This window comes from Vidua chalybeata, chromosome 7 (genome assembly GCF_026979565.1).
Source record: "Vidua chalybeata isolate OUT-0048 chromosome 7, bVidCha1 merged haplotype, whole genome shotgun sequence".
In the NCBI taxonomy this organism is placed as follows: Eukaryota; Metazoa; Chordata; class Aves; order Passeriformes; family Viduidae; genus Vidua; species Vidua chalybeata.
In genome coordinates this window covers 13,545,279-13,557,695 of record NC_071536.1, presented here as the reverse complement: position 1 = coordinate 13,557,695, position 12,417 = coordinate 13,545,279, and the positions used below count along the sequence as shown (strand labels likewise).

The window sequence follows — 12,417 nt, the reverse complement described above, 5'->3', positions numbered from 1 at the left end:
TCCACTGATCCCTCTACCATGTGGACTGGCAGGGGCCACAGCAGTTTGCTTTCAATGCCTGCATTTTGCTTACTGAGCAACGGGATGTCCCATGCACCTGGCAGACTTGGCTTGTACTTCAGAATTTAATTTTAATTTTATTAAGTGAATTCAGGGCTGGCAAAAGCTGCTGAAGTCCATTAGCTATGGAACATGTCTTGCTTCCAATGCATACAGACTGAGCAGTAGCCATGACACTAACCTTTTTTTTTTTTTTTTTTTTTTTTTTCTTTTGCATGGGTGCAATGCATCAGTTTGTAAGAATCCATTTACATAAAAGTTTGAGCCCCTACTGTATACAAAGCAGGCCATATTTCATACAGAAGGACAGTGGTTGGCATAACTGCTGAGTCAAACCCTATGCCCATCAGTGGACATGGTGACAGATTTTTTTGTTCTCATTGCAGGTATTCACCTGCTAGATACCTGTGAGTCCAAAGAGAAAAAGCCCAACAGAACAATTACATAGATATTGAAGTAATTTTTCCTCTTCAGATAAGTCTAAGAAGCCTTGAGTTCCTGGTATGCTATTGCCCACCATATGGGCAAGGCAGTGCTGTACTGAAGTAGCCCCCTTCATTTCTGTAGACTTCTTGGGTAGGAATGAATGAGAGGATAAAATATGTTTCTCTGAGAGACACAGATAAGCTTTCCTGCAGCTGGGAGACTTTCACTGATCCAGGAAGATGGTGACATTTTCCTGGTGATATCTGAACACCTGAGGGATGTGGCTGGTGCTTGTGTTTACTTGGGAGGTTCACCTGCTGGTCCTGTTTTGCTGGAAAGATCTCAGCTGCAGGGAGCTGAGCTGCAGGGAGCTGGGCTCCAGCGCCTCTCACTCAGGCTGTCCTCACTGGCACCAACAGACTAATTTGGGTACCAAGCTGACCTGAAATTAGGATCAAGGCTAGGATTTTCTTTAGCTCAGTCCCACTGAACTGCGATGGCCTTGCAGGGCAAAGGAGAAGTTTCAAGGTCAGGGTAGAACTGTGTTTCTGCTCCTGAGTTCATTTGTTGGGGAAGAGCTGACATCTCTGTTCACATGACAGTTCCCCTCCAACTGGTTGAGTTGCAAGGGCTCACAGGGTGTTCACGGTATCCGGCATGAGTAAGGGGCTAGCAGCTTCTGAGTGGTGGGTGATGTTGGTGGTATCAGCCTAGCGGGTAGCATGTGTGTGAAAGCTGGAGAGACGGGGAGGGAATCACGAGGTGTGGAAGGATCGACTGTATTTTCATTGTTTCGAGACTTTGCCCTTTCCAAGAAAAATAATCTGCAGCTTGAATATTTTTCTTTGCTGGAGGGGGTGGACATGTGTGCAAACGAGGTGTGAATTTTTATGAGAAGGTGTGAAAGTGCGTACATGAGTGAAGTGTGAATTACACGTCTATTTGTACATTGATGTCAACAAGTCCACGAATTTCTTCTTTCCACGTGAATGTCTCTTTCTCTCCCTCCCTCCAAACCCACATAAACACATGTGTGGGCAAATATGCCTTCCTGAGAGAAGATATTTGTGCAAGAATGTAGGTTTGTAAATGTTTGTGTGTTGAGCAATCTCTCCTGTGGAACAAAACCAGATGTTTTTTGGTATTCTCAGCTCTTCATGGCAGTGCTGCATTTTTTCCCCTTGTATTTTTCAGGATACTTACAGGATTATTTTAAGAAAAAGGGAAAGCTGCAGATCTCCCTTTGGGTGTGTGAGAAGAAAGTTATTTTGAAGAATGAATGTGTTAGAGGGCATGAAAAACATGGGGGAAACTGAGAGTTTTTCCACAGCAAAGGAAGCCTCACTGGCCCATGAAGGGCCCTCCTTTTTGCCCTTGTTTTTGCACAGGACACGTGCATTTTGTGCAGGCAGCACGTTGTTTATTCAAAGTGCGTTTTTACCAGGAAGCATTACTGCTGAGGCATCCTGCTTGACTCCTGCTGCTCGTCTTGGCTCTGGCAAGAGGGCAGTTTGAATGCAGGCTGGGATGTCCCTCCCGAGAGCTGGTGGACTTGTGACAGCCTGGCAGGGGACACCCCTGGGACCTGGCAAACCCTGTGGCAGAGGAACAGAGCCAGACCCACAGCAAGGGGTTGAGGCCACACAATCTGCACTGCTTTGCTTCTCCTGGGTGGTCCTGGGGCTTTGCAGTGAGTGCTGCTGTGGAGGGAGAGGAACATCCCTCAGGACCGAGGCAGTGGGGAGCACCATGGAACACACCCTTTGCTCAGGGAGCTGCTGGCATGTGTGGTTACCCTCCTATATCAAGGGTGATGCTTCTCTGTGCCTTGGCTCCCTTGGGGGGTGTGGGTTGTGCTGCAGCCTCCATCTCAGGGCATGCAAACATGGGCCTTGGGAAAACCCACTTGCACCCTCCTGCATGTCCAGGGTCTGACGGTGGGAACATCCCATTAAGGTTTTTATCCCACATTGTACCCCACTGCTTATTGTCAGGGAGGAGAACTTTCCACAGTGTGGGACCAGGGTAACCCCGTGTGCCTGCCAGCCTGCCCTATGGAGGGACTTAGGGTTTTGTTGGGTTTTGTCCATTTTGGTGGGTTTTGTGTGTTTTGCTGGGTATGAAGAGGCAATACTGTCTTCTGGGGGCAGCTGTTGCAGCCTGTGGGCCTGGATGCTGATACAAGGGGGTGGCAGGGGAGTAGGGAAAGCAGGACACACAATGGGGGCCCCATGGAGAAAGGGACTTTGGGATTTGTAGTGCATTATCAAGTGACCCCATGATGCAGATTTTCCTCCCAGCAAGTAATGCAATAATAAATTTGATTTGCAGCATTCATGAGATTAAATGTTTTTTTGATTACAAAATCGCCCTCTAGGGCCTGTTCTAGCCCAAAGCTGAGAGAGCTTCCTCTGCTTACCACGCAGCCATTGCCAGCCATTTGTGGGCTAGTCCCACAAAACCACCGCTGCTGATTATCTGTGTCTGCAGCTCCAGTGGATGGGTTAGCTTGCAAGTCTGCTGAGACGTGTTTGCTGGGGCAGGCGGGTTGGGGAGGGAGAGCCCAGCAAACGGAGAGGGGTTTTCATGGACTTGCAGGCTGGGGCCAGAAAGGACAGGTACTGTCCTCAGCTCTGCCACACAGTGTGTAGGGGGGTCTGGGCTCACCAGCATGCCTGACATGCCTCAGTTTCCTTCTCTGGAAACAACACAGCTTTCTGCCCTCCTGCAGCTGGATTGAATTTGTAGTGTCTAAATTCTGGTGTCTCCTGAGGCAGCTGTGGGAGACTGACACAGAGCAGCTTGCAAAGGAGGCAAAAGAAGGGATAAAATGAGGCAGCTACAGATGATCTGATATCAATCTGTCTCTTACTTTATGGCTCTGTAATTGCCTTGGCAAGAGCATTCATTTCTCTTTTCTGGTCTGTGTGAAATGTGGTATGTAAGTGTGGCAGGAGGTGGAGGGGAAGGAGTATATTTGTTCTGCAGAATAATTCTCCTTGCCCAGAGATGAATATCAATATTAGAGTACCAAAGGGATGTCAATGGCCTGGAGAATGGTCTTTATCAGACCACTCCTATCAGTGGCCCAGGGAGACCTGCTGTGCACACCTGATGCCCAGAATGTCTTTCAATGCCTTGTTCCCTTCTGTGTCTCTGCAGCTCAGCCATGTGGGGGTCGCCTGAACTCCAAGGATGCTGGGTACATCACCTCGCCAGGGTACCCCAATGACTATCCCTCCCACCAGAACTGTGAATGGGTCATCTACACCCCTGAATCCAACCAGAAGATTATCCTCAACTTCAACCCTCACTTCGAAATTGAAAAACATGACTGCAAGTAAGAGCCTTCCTCTTGCTCTCTAGTACATAGTTACCTCCTCTTCCTGCTTTTGCCTAGTGGTATGGGTCTTGTACTTCCTTCCACTTGAAATCAAGCATCACCCTGAGCCCCCACAGTGCTGCATCTCCTTACCTTTCCAGAGCAAGGGCTGCCTGTGAGGTTGTAAGATGCTGCTTTTGACACATAGGATAAGCCTACTCTGCAATGAACCTGTAGTTCTTAACTTGGCCTGATACCACCTGAAAGCAAGATCCAACTAGTTAAATGGTTAAAAGGCCACTGTTTTTTCTGTATTGAAGTAGCCTCACTCTTCTTTTAAACCATGCTGGGAGAGCAGAGCAATTTCCTGGTGGGTAACTAGGCAGAGGTATGGCAGAGCACCCTGTGGCTGGAGAGACAAATTCGGGCCATGTGAGGCTGCAGGCATGGTGGTCTGAGCCGTTTGGGCTGGATCTGACTTCCCATAGTGCTTTTTATGCTGTGTTTGGTAAACTGGGGAGATGGGGTTTTTTTTGCCTTTTATTCCCTTTTTCTTCTAAGAAAGGACCCAGAAACTAGATGTCTGGGAAAAACAATTAACAACTAGTAAAGAATAATTAAAGGCATCAAAGGGTGCCATAAAAGGCTGAGTTAATAACATGGTCTCAGCAGACACAGAAACCTGAGGGTTTCATCTGGAATCCACACAACTACAGGGATGCCTGAGTGTGAAGGAGCTTGGGGTCTCCTAAAACAGGCCTGACATAGCAGTCCTGCTTGATACACTGGTCCTGTTGATTAAAAGGGGGTTGCATATGGAGAGGGAAATTCTGTTTGTAAAAAAGGACAAAGGAACAGGGGAAGCATTTATGGAGCTGCAGAATCAGTCCTGCGGAGAACAAAGAATTCAGCATGGGTTTGATGATGTACTGAAGGTTATGAAGTGCAGAGCTGGATCCTCAGCTATCATAAATCAGCATAGCTCCTCTAACTCTAATGAAGGTGTGCTGATTGATGTCATTGGGGATCTTGTCACCCCCTACAGATAAAGTCTGGGCTAATAAGGCTTTGAACACCATGAACTCTCCCTGAAGTCACTGTGTGTGCAAGGTGTTTAGCACTTTGCAGGATCAGGCCTATGTATAAAGAAGGGAGAAGGAACAGAAAGGCTTAAAGTGGGCATAGATGAACACAACAAGGCCTTGCAGTGGATGTGAGAATGATAGTTGCTATCAGATTTTATTGCTGCTTGCATAAAATGCTGAACTGCACAGCCTCCTCATAGCTAATGCAGTTGCCCCAAATTCACAGTAATAAAGCTGTATAGGCCCACATTTGCAGTCTGAAGAGTATGCTGCATGTACTGGCCAGGACAGTGTTGTGTGCAGGGCAGGGATCAAACTGGGCAGGAAGGACTCCAGCTTCTGCCTCTTCAAAGTCTCAGGCAAGCAAAAACAGGTTGGTCAGAGAGCTGGAAATCCCCATGGGCACCACACTTTTCCTCTACCTGTAGGAAGGTGCCAGTTTTAGCTCTGAGCATCTTCTGCAACTTTTGCCATGTTTTGCTGCCTGTGAGAGAGCATTGTCTGGTCCCAAGCTGCAGGTGGTGTGTTCAGTAGGACTGCTTGAGCTCTGGGGGTGTTGGTTATCCCTTTGCTGTTTTTTGCTTTACTGTGGCAATCTTCTGGGTGGCTGCTGTGTGGTCTCACCTTTTCCCTTTTTGCGTGTATGTGCTCAAGGGAGCTTTTCTTAAAGTGACATATGATTTATCCACTTGCACTTGAGCTTCTGCTGGCCACAGCTGTGAGCTGAGAGCCAAGCTGACTTAGGATGCCTGCTCTCTCAAGCCAGTACTGAATAGGAGTGGGTTTGAAAGAGCTTCATGGACAGTGCTTGATAGGAAGCATAACAGAACAATGAAAACAGTGCATGATAAACATGGCCTAAAAGAAATGGATAGGAGTGAGATTATTTCAAGTGACTGACCGGGAGGAGGCAAATATGGACACTGTGTAAAGCTTGGGCATTAATACATCAAATTACATTACATTACATTAATAATAGGTCACCATTCAGTGATAAATCTCATCTGAGTGTCAGAGGGTTTTTTATGAAGAAACAAAGACCTCATTGCAGCTGCAGGTGTGAACCTTAACAAGAGCAGGAGATCAACATCAAAGTCTCAGGGCAGAGCCCTCCTTTTGACATCTCATTATTAATATAGAGCACATTCACATCAAGGTGACAGGCAGATGGACTCCATGGAGGCACTCACTCTCTGGGCAGACAAGGTCCCCTGCTCTGCTGTTGCTACCTGGCAGCTCTTGGAGCAACAATGGGGCTAGCCTGTGCTTCCAGCTGCCAGAGGTAAACACCATAACCCCTTCCTCTGTTGCTTCTTCTTTCAACATTTCATTTTACCTTATTAGGCTATTTCTCCCTCATAAAGCATAACATTTACATTCCTAAAACCCATTTGAAAGCCTACAAAAATGTCTCCAAAAGTCTTTTTAGTTTTACTGTGTCCCTTCTGGCCTTCCTTGTATCTGCTTTGGATTTCCCTTTGGGACAGGAGGCATTTCCTCCTGTGTTTTGTACTGTGCCTGGCACCCTGGGGGCCTCTGAGGAAAGGTCAGTGATTTCCCCTTGGCCAGCTGCTGGCTGGAAGGGGCCTATGAACATGGTGCTGCCTAGATGCCAGAGCAAGAGCTGGCTGCAGAGAGCAGCTTTGGCAGCCTGGAGGGTGGAAGCATCAGCCAGGGATGGATGCCCAAGGTGGCAGACAGAGGTGGCTGCTCAGTGCTGCTTGTTGCTGTTGTTTTCTGGAGGCACATCTGGGCTTTTATTTTTCAGCTGTGTCCAGCTGCATTAATAACTGCACTCTATCACCACCATCATGAAAGGAGTAATTTGGTGTAATTGAAGCCCCAGAACATCTCTCTCTGAGTGCTGTATCTGTGCTCTGAGGAAGTGTCTTGCTTTGGGAGCACGTTAGGTTAAGAAAATTGGTGTCCTCCTGCTGTTGTGGCTGTTGTGCACCAGCAGGGATTCCCGTGGTTGGGAGGGTGGGCATGCTGTGACAGGGAGTACAGGCCTGGGCCATTGTTTGTGCTGTCCTGCAGCTGTGGGGCCACAGCAGCAATGACAGAGCCAAAAGGGAAGTTTGATGGTCTGATAAAAGATCTGCCGAGCTATTCGGAAATGATCATCCTAGTGCCTGGCTGTTTGTTGCCGTCTGTGCTGCGAGTGCAGCTGTAGCTCAGCTACTGCACCCCACATTGGTATCTGTTCAATGAACAGGGAAGTGGCATCCAGAGGAAAAGAGCAGGCTGCTGCTGTGGTGAAATGTTTCCACCTCTGTGTAATATGGGGGTTGCTGGGCAGTCTTGTGCATGCTGGGGTTTATTTGGGATCCCAGGAGAGAACCGTTTGCAATAAGTGGGCAACAGGGACAGCTATACCCCAGCTTTTGCAGTCATGTAGCTAAGCTGTCCACTCCTTCTTAATTGTCATTTTGCTGTACTGTCTGCTCTGCTTGCTTGGAAAATCCAAGTTCAAAACCTCAGCTATGCATGAGTCACTGTGTTTATGACCAACCACCTTTTCGGTTTGTGCCACCCTCCCGCTGCTGGTCTTCTCCTTGAACCACTAAAAGCTCCCTCCTGCGTTTGGCTACTGACTCTGCCACCCCCAGGCACACTCAGCTGACCCTGCCCGAGAGTTAGGCTGGGCCATGCGCACGCAGCAGAGGCACACTCCCTCCAGGCTGCAGTGGACATACTCGTGCTTCCTCTGCCAGCAGAAGACCTTCCAGCTGAATTATAACATCTGCTCCAGAGGAACGGTGCTTTAAAAAAGTCAGACTATGGCCAGTGGATTTTTCTGCAGCCATTTCCAACACATACTGCAACTGGGTTGCCGTCGGTGGGATCCCTGCCTGGGAAGGAGTTAGGGGACCGCTGCCGCGGCTCGCAGCCCCCTCTGGTGGCACATGCCAAACGCTGGCGAAAGTTTCTGGAGACAGGGGCGGGGGACTCCCAAAATAGGCTGGAGGTGGCAAACTGGAAATTGAGCTGCAGTCAGACTCTTCCTCCTGTCTTTGAGTCCCACTGTTGAGTCCCGAAGGTTTCAAGAAACGGGAACTGGGTCCACTATCATGAGGAAATTTATGCAGCGGTCACTGTGACCTCATAAGTGCCCTAATGGTGCAAAGAGAGTTGAATCATCCTGATGTGTGCTGGATACAGGGCAGGCATGGCAGGAGGAGACATGTCTGCTCCCAGCTTGAAGGCCAGAGTGAAACAAGATTTGGCCAGGCAGACAGCACGCTCCTAGTGCCCATCTCGCAGAGCACTGCTGGCCAGGGGACACTGGCAGCAACATGCCACAGCACAAAGGGTGAGACATGCAGCTTGGACGGCCAGTGAAGGCCTCTTATGGCAGCATGGCCATCTCCTGAGCATCCAAAAAGCTGGGCACTGGAACAAACCAGCTCTGCATTCTTCCTAGAGAGCCACAGAGACACTGGCTCAAATTCCTTTGAGCTGAGGTGGCAGGCAGAACTGCATTCAGACCCAGTACCCACAGCCAGGCAGGCAGCTGGGGGCTGCAGCATTCAGCCTGCCTCTCTTGCCATCCCCTTCAAACAAGAGCATAATATTGCGATAAGCCATCCTTCCATCGTGAAGGTTAAGAGTAGACAAGGCAGCAATTATGGACAGCTAATTAGTAAATGCTGTGAAAAGTATGCATAAGTAGCTTATTAGCAAACATTTTAGAAACAATTGCAGTTCATCCCATGATTGGCAAAATGCTTAGAAAAGAGAAATACATTTGGAGCACTAGAGAATGCCAGGGCTTGGAGGGGTTCTTTGCTAGGATGCAAGGGGAAGTGACTGCATCTCCTGAAGTACTGGGGGAGTAGAGCTTTAACTTCGCAGTGAGGGGAAGTCAAAGATTAGATGTAAAGGAAGGCATTTGCTTGCTCATACGTTTGTGGCATGAGTAGCCAGAAGCAACATTTCTAATGTACAGGAAATTATTCAGTCTGGGTAACATGACACTGCAGCTCAACTTGTCTTCAAATGAGCTTCTACTGTTTTTTAACTCCATCTAGCATCTGCTGTATGGTTCATAATTCCTATCAAGCCCGGGTCATTTTCCAAAATGGAACATCAGTGAATGGATTAGCTGTGATGGTGAGACCAGCCACATGAGTTAACAGCTCGAGGTTGTTCACATCCCTCTTCTCTGCTTCCCATCTCTGCTTGCTCTGTGGCTGTGCTTCTCTAGGCCCCAGAGCCTTTTCCTGGAGGGACAGGCCCAGTCCAGGCTCTGCAGAAGATGGTGGCCCCAAATACACTCTCATGGGGTCTCCTGTGACCCGCCAGCTCACTAACATCCGGTGCATAGGAGTCAAATCTCGTTTTGCACCTTGCTTCCTGTTGGCATGATGACAAATTGAGGGCCAGCTGGTGACACTGGGAACAATAGGATTAGAGACAGAGACCTCTCCCCCTCCTTCCTGCTGTTGAGGAGGAACTGGTATTTGTGGTGGTGTACTCGCTTCTTAGTCAGCCTCTCTGTCCAGCGAGGGAAGGAATAGGACCTCACAGCATCTGGAGAGGGAGAAAGCACAGGGCTGGCTGTGCTGACTCCTGATTAAGTGGGTTCAGAATTCAGCTAAAAGTGTCAGAAACATGTGCCTTTTTTGAGCAAGCTCTGTAAGCTACACTCCAGCCCTAAATCTTCTGCATTTTTGCAGACCCTGCTCAGTGCACAGACCGTGGGATAGGAGTAGAGCAATCCCACTGGAATGCCTGATAACCACAGTGTTGAGGTGCTCCTGCTTTCAGCAGAGCCTGAGGCCCTTGACTATCTTTGCAACAGTGCTCCAGCCCACGATGTGACACCAGGTGACACTCTTAACAGAGGCTCATCCCAAACAGGTCTCAGGAGCCTAAATAAATGTCTGTGGGACTACGAGTCTTGGTCACTTTTTTTTTTTTGTGTTGTACAGAGGGCTTAGCAATGCTCTTCTACATCATGGGTTTGTTGTCTGGATGCAGGAGTTTGAAGGTTTAGTGAATGTAAGGGGAGTGCTAGACTGATGTTAAAAAGTCATCAATTTTTTGTTAAGGACTAGATGCAAAGCCCAGTAAAAGAAATGTGAAATTTTACTTTGATTTACATAGGAGCTAGTTTAGCCTTTTAATGTGCAACTGTTTGACTTAGCCACTTGCAGCCTTTTTAATGGATATAATCCCTATTGTCAGGCTGTAACAGGGGACTGGCAGACTCCCCAGCAAATACCAGTTCTGGGAGTTGTGAGATTTGGGTTCTTCCCCTTCCCTGCTATTGATTTACTGTTCCTGCCTTGGTTAATCACTTAAAATTCCCCGTGTTATAAAGAAAAGAAGATCTGGGCATCTGCAGGCATAAAACCCAGTCTAGATAGCAACAGTGCAAAGCACGTTCCCTTCCAAAGGCTGCTGAGCAGCAGCATCACACAGGAGTAGGTCAGAGTGCAGCAGAAGACGACCAGTTTATTCTCAGGCTTTTCTGGCTGGGTGTGAATTCTGCAATTAAATATGAATGCAAAATAAAAAGAACAGACTGTTAAGAGCAGACTGAAAAACAGAAGAAATTTGTGGTTGTTTTTAGCCAGAACTCAGCATAGAACATATTTGAAGGAACTGGGGGAGGTGAGGTTTTAGTCTGAGGCAAGTTCTCAGTTTCCTTAAAATCAAGCGGCTGCACACCACCATTGAATGGTATCATAATAATATGTTGCAAACCACAGTCTGGTGATCCTGGAATTCCTTATAAGTTAATAGCAGTCATGATCCACTAATCACAGCTAGGATCTTGTAAGCAACTGTCTTTGATATATTAGTTCATACACACCATAGAAAGCCTTCCTTATGCTGGCTTAGTAGTAGATCATTAGAAAGAGTGAATAACCTAGGGTTTTTCTGTTGGTTTCTCACCCCACCCCACGGCTAATCCCAAGAAATTCTTGAGATCTACATGCAGCCTTAGTGAGCAACCACAGTACAGTAGTATGGTGTGATTTAAAAGTAACACTGGGTCACACATGGAGATATAATTGTTTAATGAATTCCTAGAAGCAGAGCCTGAAGCAGTGGGGTCCAACAGCAGAAATCCTCTGCCAAAGACTTCATTCTGTTACAAAAGGCACAGAAACTAGCAAGGTGGCTGCTCGTGTTATGTGACTGCCCCCACCTTCTTGCAGCAGTACAGAAGACACTGTGTGAGGAATCTTTTGAGGTGGAGTTCTGCATTCCTGAGACAGGCAGTACTCATCCACTGGTGATGGGAGAGCCCCTGTTCTCAGCCCCGTGCCTGCCGAGGCCATGCTGCATGCAGGGTGTTTGCATGGGAAGTGCTCCACGTGTTAGAAACCTCCAGGGAAACCTCAGAGCTGGAGTTGTTGATGGATGTTCAACAAGGAGAAGTGTCCCCCCGCCCCTCCATCAGCAGCACGAGAGTTTGAGGCATGTGCTGAGCTTCCTTCCTCTTCTGTGAGTGTTGGTATGAGGTTTCATTTACATTGTTATTTTGCAGTGAGAAGGAAGGTGTAATGACTGTCTCTTTGGTAATACCAATGTTTAGCTGTTAATCATGGGTGGGAACAAGGTCTGGGATTTCCATCAGCAGAGGGGACTGACTCACCACTGATCTATGTTCACTGCATCTTGTTGAAGTTTTTTGACCCATTTGATTTCTTAGGTTTTCTTTTGTGAAAGCCCTCTGATTTTTCTGCCATTACAGAGAAAAATATCTCTCTGTCTTTAAATATGGCAGATGGGGATTTCTTCAGATGTCCAACAACTCAATTGAAGGAGACCTCAGGAGACCTCTCCCCTTCCCTGTCCCCCTTCTCAGCCTGTCTTTTCATCTGCAATCTGGAGATGTAAGGGCTATAGTAATAGAGTGTCAGAGGAAGTAATTGATTCATCACACGCCAAGAGAGGAGTCTGTTTCCTTCAGTGTCAATGGAGCTGAACCACAGCCTGGAAGGGTGAGGGAGGCTTGTAAACACTCCATGGCTGAGCTGGCAGGACAAAGCAGACACACTGCCACGGCTGAACAGGAGGGTGACACAAGGGTTGCTTGAAAGAAAATCTTTCTGAACAAAGCAGTGTCAGGGTCCTTATTTGTGGAAGAAACAGGGACAGTCCCATGCCCCTGCTCCCAGAGCACATTAAGGAGAAAAGGTACCTACCAGCCTCATGCAGCATCCCATTCCCTTGCCTTGGTCTCCCTCTTTTATCTTGATGTGGCTGCCTCTCTGACCTGCTGTCCTAGGCTGGGCTGAGCTCACCTCAGGGGTACCAACTAGCCCCTGCCAGCAGCTAATTCCTCCCACACCTCCAGATAGTCACTGCTGTCAAAGAGAACCATGAAGAGGTCACTGCTGCTGCCAATGCACAGCAAGGTGTGGCATGTGCATGGCACAGCACTCGCCCTCACTCAGGCATTGACTGTGCTCAGACTTGGCACCGTTTGGTTCAGGTGGCCATTGATCTGCAATGCCCATATTGTGAGGAGAGAAGGGGGCAGGAGATGCTGTGCTATGCAGTAAG

General features: G+C 48.0%; 1 protein-coding gene across 4 annotated transcripts in view; it reads left to right on the top strand.

The window, feature by feature from the left end:
• Positions 1–12,417, top strand: part of NRP2 (neuropilin 2) — an 88,691-nt gene that overhangs the window by 8,292 nt on the left and 67,982 nt on the right. For all 4 annotated transcript variants that reach the window (XM_053947490.1, XM_053947489.1, XM_053947492.1 and 1 more), the window contains exon 2: positions 3,649–3,826. In XM_053947490.1, coding sequence (XP_053803465.1) covers positions 3,649–3,826 — 178 coding nt within the window. The remainder of the gene's footprint in view (positions 1–3,648; positions 3,827–12,417) is intronic.